Source organism: Acromyrmex echinatior, chromosome 9, assembly GCF_024713525.1.
Source record: "Acromyrmex echinatior isolate Ae372 chromosome 9, ASM2471352v2, whole genome shotgun sequence".
NCBI classification, from domain to species: Eukaryota; Metazoa; Arthropoda; class Insecta; order Hymenoptera; family Formicidae; genus Acromyrmex; species Acromyrmex echinatior.
In genome coordinates this window covers 8714017-8734309 of record NC_141860.1, presented here as the reverse complement: position 1 = coordinate 8734309, position 20293 = coordinate 8714017, and the positions used below count along the sequence as shown (strand labels likewise).

At 39.8% G+C, this 20293-nt stretch overlaps 1 protein-coding gene across 2 annotated transcripts in view; it reads right to left on the bottom strand.

The window, feature by feature from the left end:
- The window catches only part of vvl (ventral veins lacking), a 45978-nt gene extending 27181 nt beyond the window's left edge, over positions 1-18797 (bottom strand). For both annotated transcript variants that reach the window (XM_011061197.2, XM_011061198.2), the window contains exon 1: positions 14634-18797. In XM_011061197.2, coding sequence (XP_011059499.1) covers positions 16112-17467 — 1356 coding nt within the window. In that variant the 5' untranslated portion in view covers positions 17468-18797 and the 3' untranslated portion in view covers positions 14634-16111. The remainder of the gene's footprint in view (positions 1-14633) is intronic.
- Positions 18798-20293: the final 1496 nt, after the last annotated feature.

Genomic DNA, 20293 nt, shown 5'->3' with positions numbered 1-20293 from the left:
CGTTCAAATAGAGATCGTTCTGAGATTCACAAAATATTATTCTTCTTTCCTATTAGCTGACACTTTATTTTCGTTTATTAAGATTTATTTAAGAAGATCTCTGTGTTATGCATTGATTACATATCTATATGATAAATATCAAATTTTCAAGAGAATGATTTTCTGTGCACAAGTAAAACAAAGGAAAAATTACTGCAATGCGTCGAGAAAATCGTAGAAAATGCAAATGAAATACTGGAAAGAGATTAGATCAAAGATTCAAATGAAAGATAGATTTGAAGAAGTCGTTACAGTTTTAGAACTAGGAAGGCCGACATTTGTCGATCGATCAGTATCGTCGAAGAAAACGATACAGATCCCGAGGACAAAGCATCGCAGCGCAAATTGCAGCGTGCACGCGTAAGCCCATACAGACGTCGTGCTACGCCTATAACAATAATTTCAGTAGGTGTGAACGAAACCACCATTGGAGAAGGGATGGAGTACACACGGGGACGAGGAGGAAACGCGAACACGAGCCCCAAAGCGCATGTCTGCCGTAAATTGGAGGGGTTGATAGGGGTTGATTAGCGCCTGCGCTATTTTGTCCTTCTACTTCATCCCTCCGCTTTCTCCCTTTCCTCCCTTCTCTAGAAACGTATCCCTCTCTTATCAGCCACCCCACTCCATTATCATCCCCTCTTCTCATCTACTCCCTCCGTTCCACTCCTCGTCGGTTTCGCCCTTTCCATCCATCGTTTCTCCCATCGTATCCTATCTTTCTCCTCGTTTGTCTATCCTTCATTTGCGTTTCCCTTTCTCTTCTCCCGACTTTCCCTCTCTTTCTCCATGGAGGACTCGAATTTCACCCCTGCCTCGCTCTTTCCCTCATCAAGCGGCTCTGTCTATCGCTTTCTCTCCTTCTTTCTCCCGCTTGTCGGTCAGTTTCACCCCCTTTCGATACGCGCCGCTCATTGTTCGCGCGTGTCACGCATCGCCGAGGTGAAACCATCCGACGATTTCCTGGCTGGCACCTGGTTTCGCGCGCTGCTTTTTTCCTCTCTATCTCCCTGTGTCTCTTTCCCTTGTCTGCTTTCATCACAGAAGCCGTTGTTACCGTTGACCGGTCGTAGAGCATACGATCGGTGGATCGTGACGAGACAACGGAAGTGACCGATGTCACTGTCAATGGCGACGGAGCTAACGAGGGTGTGACAGGTGTAGCGTCAAATTAGTATACGTTTGTGATCTCATCCGGGGGGAGAGAGAAGGGGAGAGGAGGCGAATAGAGCTGTTGGGGTGAAATTAGTAGAATGAGAGAGATAGTTTTATAACAACGACGTTTAAAGAGTAATGTTTTTACGAACGTCATTTGAAAAGGGATTTAAACGTTCAGAGATATATTATCGCGAAATTACAATACATATAATTTCAATAAATCGTACGTTGTATATTGCAGGATATATTTAAATGATTGATATTGATAAAAACAAGAAATAACTAATAAGCTGTCGTAGTTCTAAACTGATTTGTCAAAGTTGTAATGTGCATGTTATGATCAGAGCAGGTTCGATATTGAAATAAATACTGAAAAAAATTCATCATTATGATTATCTTGCGTTATAATTAATATTTCTTGATATTATTTCAAAAGAGAAGAGAGATATCTATGAAATCAATGTGTAACAATCTTATAAAAATTATATATAAAAAATTATATATAAAGAATATATATAAAGAATAATTTGTAATAATTTAAATGATAATAATTCTAACATATTTTGATTATCACAAATCGCTACTCGGAAATTATTTAATATAAGTATTTAATGATTTAATCACAGTATATTCTTCGCGCTTCGCTTATTCTTCGCCGAGAAGCAATGATGCATAGACTAAGTTAAAAGCGCTTGCGTTTCGCGGCGAATCTCGCCTTTCTCCCTCCCGACCACTTGCGTGATGCATCTTAATCGGATGTACATTTCCACACATAATTAAAGTCAAAATTCGCATATTAACATAATAATCTGTCTCGCGTGGATACGCCTGGATGGAAGCGGCACTTAAACGTCGCGCATCGGAGAACGCTGTTCTTTCGTTCGCACTAGGAACCGGAAGTACGTGTCAGCTACCTGATCGTCACCTCTGCGGACTACATTACTGGCGTGCATCGGCATGCGAAAACAGGATCGTTCGCATCGCCGAAGCGATCTTTAATAACACGCTTTTTAATCTGGAACAGATTCTTCCTTAATGACGAATTTTTAATTTAAACCAAAGAATATTTTGACTTGTATTATTTACATCACATAACGCTTAAAGCCTATTATTATATATAGATCTTTCTTTCAGGTGTAATGTCTATCTTTCCAAAATTTAATTCTAGAAAAAATCACTTATTTTCAGTGATTTATTACCCGGAATATATTAATTTGATATTTCATATTTGATATTTCTGAGGAAAAAAATTGATCGTAAACTCATCTAAGAAAATATATCACTCAAGGTCGATACGATGGTGGTCGACACGCTCGGTATATCACGACAGGTAACCAATCCGAACGATGGCGACGGATCACGGGGTCTCAGCTATCGACCGCGATTATGATTATCGGTATTATCCCCGCCTGTATTTTACTCTCTCGGCAGAGATTACCCGGAGCATGTTTGCGCGCTTCCGAAGTGAGTAGATTGTAACGCGATACCTTCGCCGTGACGCCCATTCGCCTCGATTGGCGGAGATCGGCACACTCTCAGGAAGCCGCGATCTTCGCCACCAGCGTAATCGTCGCGCAAAATTTACATATTAATGTCTCGGAGATTTTTTTTTACGTCGTTTCCCTACGTGTATTATTGTCGCACGGTTTCCGTGATGTTATTCGGAATTAATTCTGAAAATTATAAGCGCGTTTATCTACGATCTACAAAAATTTGTAAGCAAGAATTTACAGGACGATCTGCAGCTCCTTCCTTTCTCACTAAACTAAAACTAAAAAAAGGGAACGATTAAAATTGAGTATAGGAATGTGAAAAATTCCTACTTTGCATCGTTTACATTACATCTTCAAGATAAATCTATGACTCTTCTTTATTACTTTCTAATAAAACTTGATTCACTCTGAATGGAATTATTTGCGACTTTTCAGACAAGAGATGAAGCATTGAATAATGCATCAGATGCTTAGTTTGCGAACGGGGAAGCCGCAGCAGGAAGCGAACGCAGGCAATGAAATCGACGGGCTGTTTCGCGGTCGCGCGATCACTCTTTCGCCTTTAACGGCCGTAAAAATAAGCGCGACATAAACCGCGAACAATGCGTGTAAAAACCGACTGTAAAAATACCCTTGTGCGCGCGCGCGCGCGCGTGTGACTGCGTGTGAGATGCGGGAACGGACAAAAGTGGTGTCCTATACGAGTTTTCCATCGAAAAACGAAGGAATATATTATACCCCCGAATAGATTCGGCAGATTGTAAAAAAAAAAAAAACGATACTGTGACTTACTCAGACGAGATTTATGAGACAAACACACGCATTCAGAATATAACGATCAGTCGTATTCCGTGTCATTTAGCGTGAGAGAGGTGCTTAAAGAGCTTTAAACCCGTTATATAATTGGGCATCGCATTGTAATAAACAATGTGCTACGTACTTGTTCTATCGATATATTATATTTATGGTAATGTCTTTATCAGATCCTCATCTTCTAATTTTGCAAATCAATTAAAAAGATTAAAAAGATAATTTAAATTGTAGAACAAAAAAACGTGTCAAATATCTCAGACGTACTGAGGAGAAATGTTTGAGGAACATAGATTTTTTCTTCTCTCTGACAAAATTTATATTATTCATTCATTAGAAAATAATTGACTCCAAAAATCTCATTATAGAGATATTTTGTATATTATGGATGGAAAGAATGGTTTTGCTGAAGTATCTAAAAAGTTAGCTGAATAACTGGGAATAAATTTTGTTTAATCATCAAAATTATGTAGAACACGCGAACTAATTACTAAAATATCAAAATTTTTTGCAGCAATGCTCATTATACTTGAATTTTCTATACAAATATTTTTATGGTCTAATAAAATTATTCTCAGCTCTACATCTACATCTAGTTAAATTTTTAGATATTTCAGCAAAATTGTTCTTTCCGTTTACTCTTAATTATTATTCTTAATATTACTATTAGTTTCTTATTAAGTTTGATTAACTTGGATGCATTAAGCTGTGATTATGAATTATACAATGAATTATAAACAGATGATTAAGCAAAATCACCTGTTTGTAATTCATGTATTTTATGATCTAAAATAATATTTATTAAATTAAAAATTGGTGTGTTTGAATTATATTATTTTTGATAAATAAATAGCAATATATCGCGAAATATCGTAAAGTTCTCAGTATGATATTTTTGTGTAATTGTGTGTAATATTTTTGTCGCATAAAAATAAGGCTCCTCTTCAATCATTCGACTCAATGTGGAAAAAATTGGACCAAACGTGATATACATCCAATTAATTCATGGTCGCGTAGAATAGTCACGTAGAAATAGTGCAAATAAACTATCAAAATCGGGTGACGTGTATCGATCTAAATATTTTGGATTCTGGATTTAGCATGTCGCGCCAATCAATAATTCAGCGAAAAGCATCAGCGTGAGATCACCTGTGATACGATGAACATCGACATACTGATTGCGATAGCAGAATCTTATTACGCTAAGTCGAGAATGATTTTAGCTACAATAATAATTTATTATTTGCTCTCAGAGTGTTTTAATGATTAGTTTCATCGAACTCTCGTAATTTGCTGCAACAATATTAGATAGGAGAAAAACACAATCGAAGATACGTAATTAAACGTCGATCGACGAAATTGCAGCATAATGTGCAAAATGTTTTGAAATAATACATCGAAAGACGAAAACATTAGATTGGTATTTTCCTTTACTGAGGTTAAGACGTTAATTAATTATGAAAATAATTATGAAGAAAACATTAATCTTATTTTCTCATATGCTTCATCTTTAATTATAAATTCTTCTGGATATGTAAACATGTTTGTTTTTTCTTTAGTCTACTATTTTTATCTTTGTACAGCTTTTTTAATTTAACTTAAAACTTTAACGTTGATTCCAGTTTATTAATCGATCGAGTTATTTATATAATGTTCACAGGACAGATAAACAGAGGAGAGGAATTAGAATAAGTAATATCACACAATATTTTTCAAGATCTTTCAATCAGATCACATTGTAAATAGCTTGATTATGGACAGTGAGACTGATTACAGAATTCTATTGACGGTAAACAGTAATTAAACAATTATAAATTTAAATCAAAAACTTCACAAATAAAAAAAGAAATACATGTTAATTATTATTGAATGAAGCTTGTGTTAGAGTCTTTTTTGTTTCAAATTGCATCACTCGACTCGGGCAATAAAATTCCTGGGAGGAGGCGACTGCTTCTTCAAGGTAAAACGTGCTACGATATTCGATTTCGCGATAAGCAACAACGACACAAGCCTTCGATGCGTAACCGTAGGCGTAGCGAGAAACACCTTCAGAGTCAGTCCGATGCGCGTTCAATGATGAGCAAACACCAAGTTCTCGCTGGAAGCTCACGAACGTTAGAGCAATGTTTTCCAACCTTCTTTGCGTAATGGACTATTTTTAAATGATAAAACATTTGCGGATTTACAAAATTTGCGGAATATAAAGTATATAGACATTAAATAAATATATAAAACATAGGTAAAGTAAGTAGATAAGGCGTTAATATTATAACAAAAAAATATAGTGTTATTATTAAAGATATATTATGTAGATTTTTTTAGTAAAATGAAAAAACTATGAAAAAATTACAAATTTTTTATATTGTACTTGAAAATAATATAAAAAGTTTAACGAAGATATAGAACCTGAATTAAAAATTATTTTAATAAGAAGATATGTTTTGGAAAAAAATAATTAAAATAAAATGAGAAAATTTTCATTTGAACTATAAAATTATATTGTTAAATATATTAAATATTAATCTTATTGAACTGTTTCATATTCATATGTATATAACGTCCGTTTTTTATATAGAAAATATAAATTTCTAATTTCAATTACTTTTTGCAGAGACTATACATCTTTAACCACATAAAATAGTTATTAAAATATCGACCAATGAAACTTTTACATATATTCGTACCGCATAGTTCTAATTATATAATTTACTATTAATTAATTTTAGAATGCAATATGTAACGTAATTAATAATCCCGTTTCGCATACGAGAGATCGTCTTTTGATTGTTTTAGCGTGAATTGAATATCTTTATTAGAAATACTAGGATAAGCCCGTCCCAGAATATCATAAACGTTTAATGGATTTCACTAGCACATTACTATCTCAATCGTTTTTTTTTTTTTTTGCAAAGCGCCATTATCCCGCTTGTCACTTGGCCGTCACGGCAATTTCGTCATATCTTGTGATAATTACACGCGATGCAATGTGTGGAGAGAATAATCGAGCGATCGAGTGAAGTATCTCTCGCCGTCGATCGACAAACAGAGCCCGGACTTCGTCCGTGGAAACGAGAGACAATCGCGAGGAAAAGGTCTTGGAGAGATGAAGAGTTATTCAGGTTCAATCGATTATGCGTGCGAATACACATTTTTCGTCGTTTCCCTACGTCGCTCACGTTGTTCATTAAGCTCTTAATTAATGCAATGAAAGACTTCAATACCACCACGCCACGATTAAGTCGCGCGAATGAACTTTTACCGTAATTATTCATGGATACATCACGGATGGAAATGAGACACGAGAGTAAAAGTGTTCGCCCACGGTGATCCGACGAAAAAAAAAAAAAACTTTAAAGAACTCGAAGAGTTTCAGATTTATCCATTGAAATAAAGAAAATCTGTGGAAACCGTAATTATTATGAAATGAATGATTAACTGATTTTGGTCAATCACGTTGTCTCGTGAATTTTCTTTTTTACAAAATTTCGAATCGTATTCGCTACAGCTTTCTAATAACGCTTAAAAATCCATTAACCTTATATCGTGCATGGAATGTTTGTCAATCGAGAAATGTAGAGATTACGTAGATTGCCAGTAATGATAAAAACCAAATAGGAATATCGCACTTTCGCATTTATTTGAACAATCAACATTGTGGTACAACAAGAAGTAATTTACAAGGAGGAACCGTAGGACGATTCTATTCTCACGACACTGACGTACATAGAATATCGACGAGGTAGAGAGAAGTGAGAATTTCTCGACCATAGGTGACGATAATCCGGCAAATAAAGCAAAACGCCAGGTGTATGTTGCACATTACTTTCATGTCATTTATTAATCGAAATTTAATTATTAATTTAGCTTCCGCCATTTTAACAAAATGTGTTCACCATCACTCGCCAGATTTTTATTTTTACGTTAATATAATAATTAAGATTTAATTATATAATAATATACAGTATGGGGAAAGAGGAGCGGGGGAAAAAGAATCATTTACAGATCGTTTAACGGTTTTGTGTATACGTGTAACTTAAGGTGTATCTTTACATGTCTTTCTGTCGCTTTTCTCTTGTTTGCATGTCAATCATAATTCACAACATTCGCACGCGTTAATATTTCAAGAAAACGTGAAGTCATGGACCAAAATCGGTATAATTTTTATCGATTCTTATTTCAATTTTTTCGTAAAAATAATTTTCTATATAAAAGAATACAATTCAAATACGAAATATAAACATAAAATATTCTAAAGAATAGTTATCAAATCTAAAATAAAAATTTATTATAAAAAATATAAATAGAATAGTATTTAACATATGCATTCCTATGAGCTATTTTAAATATTGTATATACATACACACATACGACCGTACATATTTATATAATATATTGCTGAGTTACAATTAAAAAAAAAAACAAAATTTCCAGAAAATGAGTTCAAATATTTTAATTTATTTTAAAAATGTATAATATTAATTTTTAAAAATGAATTTGATGTAATAACTGATGTAGAGGAATAAAAGTATATACTTTTAAAGTATATGTTTTCTCTTTTCAACGTGTTATCGTTTTTTTTTTACAAGCAACTAAAAAAAACTTTCTTAATTATGTCATTGCTGTGGCAAATGAGCGGTACATATCATCGTATGCATATGTAATATATAAGTATAGTATATACAACATAAAATTGAATTTATCAAAATTATACCGATTTCACTCTTCACGCGAGATAAGAACGCGAATCGAAGAGTGCGGTTGTTTCGCGAAATCACGATTATTGTTAACTCCGTAGAGAGAAAGGAAAAAAGAAACCTCGGGACTATCCAATTAGCAATTGTCCAGTTTTACGTTTGCGCGTGCCAATTCGCCCGGAAAAACAATTTCCTTAATTTCCTTAACGAACAACCGCGCTCCTCGACCTCCATATGTCCGAACACGTTCACTGGCAATCGCACGATGCCACGATCGCAACAATTAACATCGATTTTCTACCAATCGCACGCCGTACACGGTCGCACTCGTACTTTTTTTTTCTCACTCGCTTTTCGCTCCTTTCTTCCGCTCTTTTTTTTTGCATTTACAAAAAAATAATGTCGAATTTTTTGGCGCAGCGTCTCATTCATCGTTTCGCAATTTCGCATCAGTCTCCCTCACTCTTGTCTCGACATCCGAAAAAACGAACAGTCCGATTTGTTCAGCCAATAAAATCATCCAGTGCGATCAATCACCGTTAATTTCAATCCCGGGACGCCCATTCTTTTTGCGTGAAAGTTAAATTATAAGCATCCGTCGCTCTCGCAACAATTCGCATTCGCGCATCGATGCCAATGGGTAAAGTCGTTTGTCGATACAACAAAATCACTTTGCCAGTCACGTATTTACCTCCTCATATCGCTCCCCCTTCTTCCTCAATTAAACAGACAAAACAAAAAGGAACGTTATAAGAAGATATTGCCAAATTTTGTGGCTACAGATTGTGTTTTCTTGTTTTTCACGACAAATTTAAACACAAAGGCAGATGATTCGTTGGCTCAACAAATCTCTCGCACATTACGCGTCTACTCGTCTCTTTTTCTCTTCCTCGCCTCTCGCCCTCTTCTATTGTATGTATATTTTTGTTTTGCTACAACTTTCATAAAAAGCAAAAAATAATAACAGAAACTAGCATGCAATAACAAATGACGAATGAATTTACATATCACATACAACTCTCCGTTAATCGTATAGAATACACGTTAACATATTCGTTAACGTGTATTCTATACGATTTGTAACACGACACAATTATTGTTATAATACGCGATTAACTGACTAATGCGAAAAGTTTGTAGCCGATGCGCCTCTCGGTAAAAGATTCCTCTAACAATATTCGTTTCGCTAACAGCTTTTTATGCAACAATAAAAAAGATCACATCATAAAATCGACGTGCAGTGCAATCTCCACAGCGCGGAATTCATAATTCACGAGCGTCAATTGAATTATGCGGAACAGCGTATAAAAAAATATACATATGTATATTGCAAATGGCGCAAGTGAAATCTTTTGAATCATTTTAATAATGAGCGTCGCGTGTCAATTCGCAGCTACAGTATTCATAAACGTGCTTTTTATGCTGTTAATTTGCGACATTTTTAAATGAATTTGAATTTCGCAACAGTAATTATTTATTACATTTAATTAAAATTACCGAGATTGCACTTGTCGTTAGGAACAGATACTGGCAAAGACATCAATTCTCATCGGTATTATTTCATCAACAATGAGTTCGACCAATAATACGTATGAAAACGTATGTGTTTAAAAATATTTTGGTCGGTGATGTCAATATCACCAATGAAATTCCTCGTCGGACAACAATTTTTGGGCGAGCTTGATCATCGCAAAGCAGTAAAGCCAATGAAATCGAAGATATATGTCGAGGAAATGTGAGAAGAATACGGTGATAAACATCAGCGGCCAATTGAGCAAATATGTAATCACAGAAGCTATATGACTGATAGCATACGTAATTGCAATAATCATCATTGTATGTAATATATAGCAGAGAGATTGTTGTTTTGAGCAGAGAGCAATATTTTACTAGATATAAAAGATGAGCTCTCGATTTTAATTAAAAAGAGATCTATTATATATAACATCACATTTTGAAATATTTTCATACGACATGCTTAAGTAAATTTCCGAGATTCAATTCGAATTTAATTCTTCTCAGATGAAATCTAACATTTCCATAATGCAAAATTATTATCACTCGTCACGCAGCAGATTTATTCGAATCCTGTCGTTCGTGAGAACAGATATTTGTACTATGAATTATATACTATTAGTGAAGAATAAGAAATTGATTTCCAGTTAATGAGTAAAACTGCTGAGATTTATATTTCTCGAGATATACATTCTATAATTGATAATCTTCCGAATTGATTATGAGTTTACGAAACAACAAAATACATATAGATAAAAGATCATATGGATAAAAACGATTGTTGAAGGAAAGATATCGTAATAAACGTAAGGCTGATGAAATATATTAGCGCGAGCTTAATGACAACATAATGCTTGAAATTTCTTGGAGCAAACCTGCAGGAATGGATACGTTTCTGTTACGTCGGCATCGTAAAATAGATCTAACAAGGATTTGATTCGTCCTCGACGATAGCGTGGTGATTAGGTCAAAAAGGACGTTTGTATTCCAACAAACGAGAAGGCTAACGAGCGTCGCTAATGCGGGAAGGACTCTATTCTCATAGGATGGATGGCCTAATATTGGATCTCATAAAATTCCGAAGCTCGTCTCGTAGGCAAATATGCTTCTACCGATCCACTATGATAGTCATAGATAAGACCTTAAAGCGTTCGCACGATAGTACGAAAAGCGGATACACACGTTAACTGATTTGTTAGGAAATGTTAATCCGTAAAGGGAAACGCGTGCTACGATCGATCGTAATGAACGAGCTAAATTTTCAAGGTCGTGGTGCAATGAGAATATAGATTATCAGCGCACAAACAAATGAGAATAGGTATGATTCGGAAAAATAGAGTAACTTTTAATTTTTTAAGAATTACGATAAATTCTTATTAGTTCTTATCAATTTCATAAATAAAATTTTATGTAATAAAATGAAAATATTTCATAATTCCCATGCCATTATTATAATAAAACACCGAAGTTTTCTATAAATAATGGTGCTGAGGACTAGATTCACTCGACAAACGTTCGAAATCTAGTTTCATGCTGTAGAGGCGCAATAGGTAAACCTCCTAAATAGAGCCTAACTGGAGGTTGGGCCCAATATATCGTGTCATTACGGAAACGTCGAAGTATTACGGAAATGAATAGCTCGTGATGCGTTAAGCGTATTATAACGATCAAGAATTACGATGATTAGCAGGTGGCTGTGTAACGTCGATCCGTCCGTAAAGTCCCCAGTACGATGGGCCCTTCTTATTAAAGCCCCGTGACGCGCTCTCCACAAAACGATCGCGTCCCCATAAAAATCTCTCTCTTCCCAAATTGGGCCGTGAATTACAAGCCGCGGTCCCGGCGCGCGTTTGCGCCCTTAAACGACTCTTTTAGCCCAGCAAGTAGATACTATAGGTGCTATTAACGCCGGGCAGTTTATATACACCTAATGCATCGTTATGCGGTCCCGGCTGCCAGACGCAAGTACGACTCCGCGGAAGTGTATAAATTATCGTCGGTATTTCAGTAAATACGAATAATGTCAACGCAATGGTCCAGGCATTAATAGACGATGACGAACGAGTTCATTGAACTATCTTAATCAAATAAGAACGCAACCGTCAGGTATGCTTTTTACGATGACCCGATTTACAATATGTTGCTAGTACTGTCATAATCTTTCTGTCGTTCCAACACAGAATATTAACTATATATTCAGAATACGTAGTGAATAACTAAAGATTATTTTAATAACCAAAAGTTATTTTAATAACTAAACAATTAGCAAAGAATATGCGGAATAATATTATTCTCATAATCAATAATAAACTTCTAATTTTAATTTCTAAACTTTCTTAACTTAATGCTGCATTTCGTGTACCAAAGAATACTGTGCAATAGTGGAATCATAAAAAGATCATGAAGTAATTATATAAGAACGTTTTTGAAATGAAGTCTGAAAAATTATATCACCGATGTAAACTTTCGCAAGAAGCATACAAAATCGAAATCGTGGGATAAGACGCTTGCAAAACCAGAATCAAAATCTTATCTAATGATTTCTCATTAACGTTCGTTAACGTTAATCGGATATCGAACGAACAACATCAAAACAGCACCTGCAGATGCGCTAGTAATGACTATGGCAGCAGCTGATGACGCCAAACAAATAAATCCGCGCGACACAGCGCGTAACGAGCCTACCGTGATGAAAAAGAAAAGGAGACGACGACGCCGCGTTTCGCGTGGGCACTCAGTACACTGGCGCGATCAACCAAGTACCACACAACGATTGAGGTGGAAAATAAATCGCTAGCAAGAAGGCGAAGGTGTGCGTCGGCGCTACGGAGTTCGCGACCACCTACGCGTTTCACGACGCCAAGAGAGAGCCGCAAAAAGGCGGTGAATCGATCGAAAGAAGGTTCGATAAATAAAAATATATACATGTAAACCGACGAAACAAAGCGATACTGACAAAGAGAGATCAAGAGATCGGGAATATTCGCGACAATCGGAGAAGAAAAATGGGACGTTCTTCTTATAGAATACATCGCGCGACGGATGTTTCCGTATGCAAATTTAAAGTACGCTCTCTAGAATTAATGATATGAGAATTATAGAAAATATTACTGAACGGATTGGAAATATCAATATCATTCGATTATCGAAACGAGAGAGCGTGTCACAAAAGAAATCGCGTAGATACTTGGGATAGAAGTATTGGATGGAGCATCGGACACGTAACTGCAGGTACGCATCAAATGGCTTAAAAAAATGCTTTAAAAAAGCAGAAAGTGAAATCTTGATAAAGTGCGAGACTAAAAACAAAAGATACAATCGATCGATCTCATCTCAATTTCTAGCTTATGCAACTAGTCGAGAGGCACAATTTAAATTTCACACGTAGAACATATAAAGCCATATTTATTTCTCATTAGAAAATTTGCCGATGTAAAATTGGTCTTTTATGGAATAAAACATTGTCAAGGATTTTAATTCGAGATTAAGTAAATCTTCCTATATAAATCCAATTTTGCGGAGAAAAAGAAGAGATCTCGAAATTATTTCTAGAGAAGTAACATTGAACACAATTCTTACAATAATAAAATGTGACACTGTAAAATATGTGATCTTATCACACAAGATTATTACAAAAAATATGATATAAAAGGAAGTTCTCATGCATCTATTCTCATTATTTTTCATTCACTTGAAGTTTAAAGGCCATAGAATAAACTTGATTTTACCGACGGCAAGAATGACAGCTTTGTCACCTTCGACCAAATATCTCTGTGTATTTTGTATCACGTGTGATGAGTGCGAATTAATTATGCGCGTTAAAATTCGCAGCTAAAGAGAAAAAGAAATCAAAACTGAGCGAGACGATTCGTGTAGAGACGATCGGCAAACAAACCACAGAAAATTTGATAGAAGCGCAGCCGATCAATACATAAATAATCTAAAATTCTACATACATAATAATCTAAATAAACCAGCTATGCGATAAATGGATTTTTCCACTATTCGTATAATTATTCCATTTGAACTTTTTCTGCTTGTCGTCATAATGATATTTAAAAAAACAGTAGAATTTAATAACAGAAAATGAATATGAGATTATACGTCCCATTCTACAATACAATTACTGCACCATAAACTGATCAGATAATTAATAACTTCTACGTAAATCACACAGTTTATAATCGTCTAATACTATACTTCATGACGTAAGATACTTTCAGTAAATAGTACTGTACGAACCGTGTACGTCAGTCTCGCCATCTGCCTAAGCCTCTTTGAAAAAAACACAATCCAGACAAGAGAGGAGATGAATGAGACGAGAAGTAGAAAGACAAAGGAAGACAGAGAGAGCGAGAAAGGAAGAATTCTTCGATATTATGCCCGGCAGCGAGATAGGAAGACGCGAGATTCTCGACTCCGCGCTCGACTCCCGGGTAGTACAGATATCGATGATATTAATATTGATGACGACAATAATAATAATTAAAATTATAATAATCGCAATAAGGAATAATAATAATAATAAGTGACAATAATTAAAATAGCGATAATAATAAATTCACCGCGTTAACGCCGGATTTGTGCCAATTACAACATTTTCTCAAGACAACGAACGTCACAATAATATAATAATAATAATAATAATAATAATAATAATAATAATAATAATAATAATAATAATAATAATGATAGTATATAATAATAGCAATATAATAAACATAATAATAATACAATAATGATAAGACATAGCTAACCTTCCGATTTATACATAGACATAGAGCTTTCGAATATAACGCACCATTCTGCGTTTTCATATACATATATATATCCTTTTTCTATTTATATATAATAATATAATATATCTTTATCTATATATATAGATTCGTGTGTGTATATATACATATATATTTATGTTACTTACTCTTTATACAGAAGGGGTTTTTCGCGTGAGGGGGGAACTGTCTTGCTGTCTCGCTAGGATTTCGCACGCGCTTTTCCAATACGCAGTCTCTCTTCGATGTGCACCCTGTCCCTTTATATATGATATATGTATATATATATATATAAACTGTTCCTCTTTTTTACTTTGTCGCGCTGCATATTCCTTGTCTCCCTCCTCTCAATTCTCTTTATATCTCCTTCCTCCGTTTATTCCAGCTCCCGCGTCTGTTTTTTTTCGCCCGTTGTCGACAATGACGACGACGATTCATGCTCTCTCTCACTTAACTTACTAGCTTTATCTAGTACATTATTTACAGTCCATATTTACTTATGTTACATCATCCGCTGGGTTTGCTTCGAGCAAATCCCGCGCGAACACAGCACTCGCTCTTTACGTATGTTCTTTTCTTGACGCCCGTTCGTCCGTCGCGAATATCGGACCCTGTGGGAGATAAGGGAAAATCGCACGCGCGCAAAAAAGGCATCCTTTGCGATGCGTATTTCGTGTCCGATATTCCCGTTTTATTTGCGAGCGAGAGACAGAGAACACCTCCATTCTTTTTAACCGCACCCTCACCCGAGTCCACTTTGCGTCCGCGCACCTCGTTATTTAACCATCCTTTCCTGGGTCCCCGTCGGAGACCGCTGAGTTAACCACTTCCGCTCACCGACGATGATGAAATAACAACAACAACAACAGCAAACAGCCAACAAGGTTCGCAATCCAGCTCAGACTTAACGAACGGACGAACGGGCTCCGACCTGGCCGCGCGAAGGAGGAACGTCATCACCACGTCCGTCTATGATATCCTTCGAGAGAACGCCACTGGCGGCTCCTCTTGCGTCGCGTCGCGAAAAGCACGATGAAGACATTTCACTTATCACCGGGACATCGTCGTTGGACGATAAATAGCTGAAGCTATGTGAGCAACGACGAGTTGATGACGATAACGGCGATGACGATGAGGATGAGTTTTTGATGACGAAGATATCTTGAAGAATTCGAACGAAGAATGATCATGATGTTCGCCGACAGCTGCGATAGTCACGGCAATATGTTCTCTCCTATTCCATATTTCTCTTGTTCTGCCTGTTTCATCCGCAGCTTTCATCCTCTCTCCAGGTCTATGCGCGCGGTCAAGGTCGACAAAAAATTACCGACCGTGCGCGTCAGCTCCTCAGCCTCCCCGGTAGACCGGTCTCGGCCTCGTTAAACCCCGTTGAACCTCGTCGAACGAGCCACCATTCCGTACCCTCGTCTCGGTAACGAGCGCCGCTGTCCGATAGATAGAAAGGGCGCCGCGAGTCGGTCAGCTACGAGGTCGTGTAACTGCCGGTGCGTGCCTGAAGGTAGTGATGATAGAACGGCGGCAAGGTCGTCGTCTCTGCCGTTGACGACACATTCGCCGAGTTCTGCGAGGTTACCGCGAGGCCCAACGGGGGAGGCCCCGGCGAACGCTAGTGGGCCGCAAGCGAATGGGCCGTGAGAGCCTGAGGGCTGAGCATTGGTGGACTGTGGCTGTGACCCATAGGCGAACCGTGCAGGTGATCTTGAGGATGATAACCCTGGTGTAGGCCGCCCTGACTCTGATGGCCCGGTGGCATACCCTCCATCATGCCGTCGCCGAGTGTATTTGGTGGCGTCATCCTCTTTTCCTTTTGCCGCCGATTACAGAACCACACCCTGACCACTTCCTTTTCAAGTTGCAATGAGTCCGCCAGCGAAGTGATTTCCTGGGCCGACGGTTTTGGCTGTTTATGGAAATGTTGCTCGAGCGCACCCTTTACCGACACTTCGATCGACGTCCTCTTCTTTCGCTTCCTACCTTGGGCAGCAATCTTGTCGATGCTCGTCGGCGATCCGGTCGTCGAATCCGCTTCCTCGAGCCACTTCTGCAGCAGCGGCTTCAGCTTGCACATATTTTTAAAGCTCAACTGTAGAGCTTCGAACCTACATATTGTCGTCTGCGAAAAGACGTTGCCGTAGAGAGTACCGAGCGCGAGACCGACGTCCGCCTGGGTGAAGCCGAGTTTGATGCGCCGTTGCTTGAACTGCTTGGCGAAGGCCTCGAGATCATCCGATGTCGGTGTGTCCTCCTCGCCGGCGCTGTGATCCCTATCGAGAGGATGGCCCGCGTGCAAAGGATGCCCCGACGGTGGACTATGATTGTGCGCGTCCCTCAAGTGGTGAGGTAGACCGGTCTGATGGTTGTGCAGCTGATGTGGATGCTGATGCGGGTGCTGATGCAGCATACCATTCATCGCTGCATGGTACTGTTGAAGGGTGGTGGGCGAGGCCGCGCCACCGCTCGGATTATAATGCGCCGACGGGACAACCGGTGCGTGCCAAGAGTGCGGTGAGGCCATGCCCGGGGACTGATGCGGCCCCCGATGGTGCATACCCTGGTCCGTCGCGGTCGCCGCGGCCGCTGCGGTCAACGGCTTCACATCGAGACTCGTATTTGCCTGATGGGGATGATGATGGGGATGATGGCTAGTATGGTGCATACCCATCGAGGCCGCCCAAGGATCGCTGCCAGGCTGTAAGCTCACCCAGGGATTCGCCGACGAAAGACTCGCCGGATGGGAAAGTCCGTTTGGCGACGGCGAAGACGTCACCTGATGGTGATGGTGATGGTGGTGATGATGCTGCGGCGCCGTCATGTACTTCATTTCACCAGCGTCGGCGGCGCTGCGGGGCGAGCCCGAGGAATAGCCACCCACGGCGATGTTCATCCCGATCGTTGTACCCGAACCACCATCCAGGTCGGTAGACACTGCGCTACTAACCGGCATGTACGTGGTAGCGGCCATCTACTTCCTACTCGTCGAGAGGCTTCGTGAAACCCTCTCTATGGTTCCCCACCGTGGACTGTCCACGGGGTACGTTTTTTGTTTGCACCCCCCTTTCGCAAATAGTCCTGTGAATTCCTTATTTTCGTTTATAGATGAAAAAAATGAAGATTTTTATAATTTAATGAAGAATTCCCACGAGAACGAATCGAGACAGAATCTGTCGATAAAATCTTCTCGAAGGACTTTAGATGCAACTTATCAGTTGTACTCTTATCAGTTGTATGTTTAATCACCTCACGATCGAATGATTTTCGAAAAGTAGATCTCTTAGTAATCACTGATCACTCGTTGCACAATCCACAATTTGCGTCGACGCACCGAGGACCAGACGAAGCTGGTCGTTCTCGACAAAGTTTCGTCCATAGTTTCTCAAAAATGTTATGTATGCAACAATACGGAAACATCGACGAATTCGCAGTGAAAAAAAGATTATCGATATATACTATTTCTCTCGTTCACTCCGACGGGGTGGGTCCCCGCGGAGGAAAAGCGCGTCTCCAGATCGGAACACCGCTCTGCCGCGGCGCTCCTGAATTCAATTTTTCCTCTTACTCTCTTCCTCTGTTGTCAGCCTTATCCCGGCCACTCGTTTCTGCACGAAAATTACACGTGAAACAAAAGCTCGCTTCCTGGCTATGTACTGACCAACCCTCGAATCGAGTCGGGAAGTCACTCGCGACGAGGATATCGATTCAGCCGAGGTCACACATCCCTGGTGGGGATTCGAACTTGTCGAATAATCACTAATCTTGTCTCGATGATGACGATGACGGCGATGTCCACGGCGATGCGAGGATTACTCCGCACTGGCGTGCTTGTGGCTCAGACGTAGTGGACGCGTACCGATGACGACGATGCACGACGCGACTGCACTCGGGGGTTGCCACCGCGAACCGACGACCGAGCAACGAGCGACCGACCGACTGGCTCGGCGTAAAGGGACGTACGACGGTAATCGCGGAACGGAAGAGACTCGACTCGGCGGGAGTAGAGTAGGTATGTCGTGCGTATGTGTTCCTTCTGATGGTAGATGTCCCTCTCTTTACGTGAGTGTACGTGTGCGTATACATACGATATACGTGTATATGTGAAAGAGTGTGTGGGTGAGAGAGTATAAGGAAAAAAGAGAGCGAGAGAGAGAAAGAGAGAAAGAGTGAGAGAGTATGTATGTGTGTAAGTGTATGTGTATGTGTGTATGGCGACGGAGGAGAGACGGGTTAGAAAGATCTCGCTCGGGCTCTCATGCGTTATGCATGTCGTAGCTGAAAGCGACTGACTGCCTCGCCTCGCAGCTCGCCCGAGGTTCCCGAGCTCCCGGAGCCGCTTGTGGTGGAAGTTCGTCATGCGCGTCGCTGTCGTGCACATCCCTACTACTGCTGGCTACGCAGCTCGCAATTGGACGAGCTCGCAAGGTGGCCGTCGACGTACGTCAGCATCAGGCGGAACCTACTCTGACCGCGCCTACAAAGGCAGGCAAGCCACCCCAGGCGCCAGTCCTTCTCGACCCCCCCTTGCCGTCGCTTGACTACGTTTTCGCCTGGCTAACAATGCTCGTTCGCTGACGCTGACGTTGCCGCCACCGCCACCACCACCATCACCACCACCACCATCGTCACCACCACCATCGTCGCCACCGCCGCCGCCGTTGCCGTCGCCGCTGCCGTCGCCGCCGCCGCCGTTGCCGCCGCCGCCGCCGCTACCACCACCGTCACCGCCACCGTTAGCGCCGATGTTGCTGTCGACGTTGCTGCTGCCGCGCCGCGCCAGCGCTGCCACACCGTGCCGCGCTACCACCGCCACACCGTACCGTGCCACATCGCGCCGTGCTGCGCTGTGCCGCAACCGCACCGTTTCACTCTGTTCTGTTTCTGCCGTCGCGATTAGGAGAAGCGCGATTCGAACCAATTCAACACACACGGCCAGCGCACGTCTACGTTCGGCATTTGACGCAGCTTCCCGCGACTTCACTTCTCAGGTGCATTCAATTTTTCACCTCTATGCAGCTCTCCACGTTAATGTATATCTCTCACCGATTATCTCGATTTTTTTTTTTTTAACAACGGATGCCCTCAGACATTTTTTCACGATCACGGTCGGTGATCATTGTCGCGATCTCTCACGGTACACGCGCGCGCACGCAACAGGTACTGATTTAATAACGAATAATTGTATGTACGACGAAGAAGATAGTAGACGTCGCGATGCGCACGGTTCGAATAATCCCATCTTCGGGATAAATAGGTATATCTTGTGAGAATATCCGGGGTTATGAGAATCGTATGTGGGAATCACGCATTTAAGGCGTTATTAATTCAAGTAATTATAAAGTATATAAAATAACTAAACCATATAGAGAATCTTCCGTCAGGACACAAATTATTGTACAAGAGTCTCATTGTTTCCATCGAGCTTTTGGAACACGCATGTCTGATTGTGCGAGTTTATTCTGCTGCGTCCTATGATTCTTCCACGAAAACGATGATAGCATACTCGTCACGTACGCAAACGAAAGATCAATTTTTCAGGCACCGCCGCGGTACAATTCTGCCCGTCGACAGTTTCATTTCCTTTTCGCGTAGCTCGCGGTGCAACAGGTGCACGGATAACCGTTGGTTTCGGCTCGTTCGCTGATTACGCACGCCTTCGTTATCGATATTCTGTACCTACATCATCATCGCATCTCATAGTAAGTGAGAAAAAAAAAGATAAATCGAAATGGATAAAAACCGTCGCGTCACTGGATCAAAACCTCAATTTATATTATTCTAGCAAAATTCTTCTAAA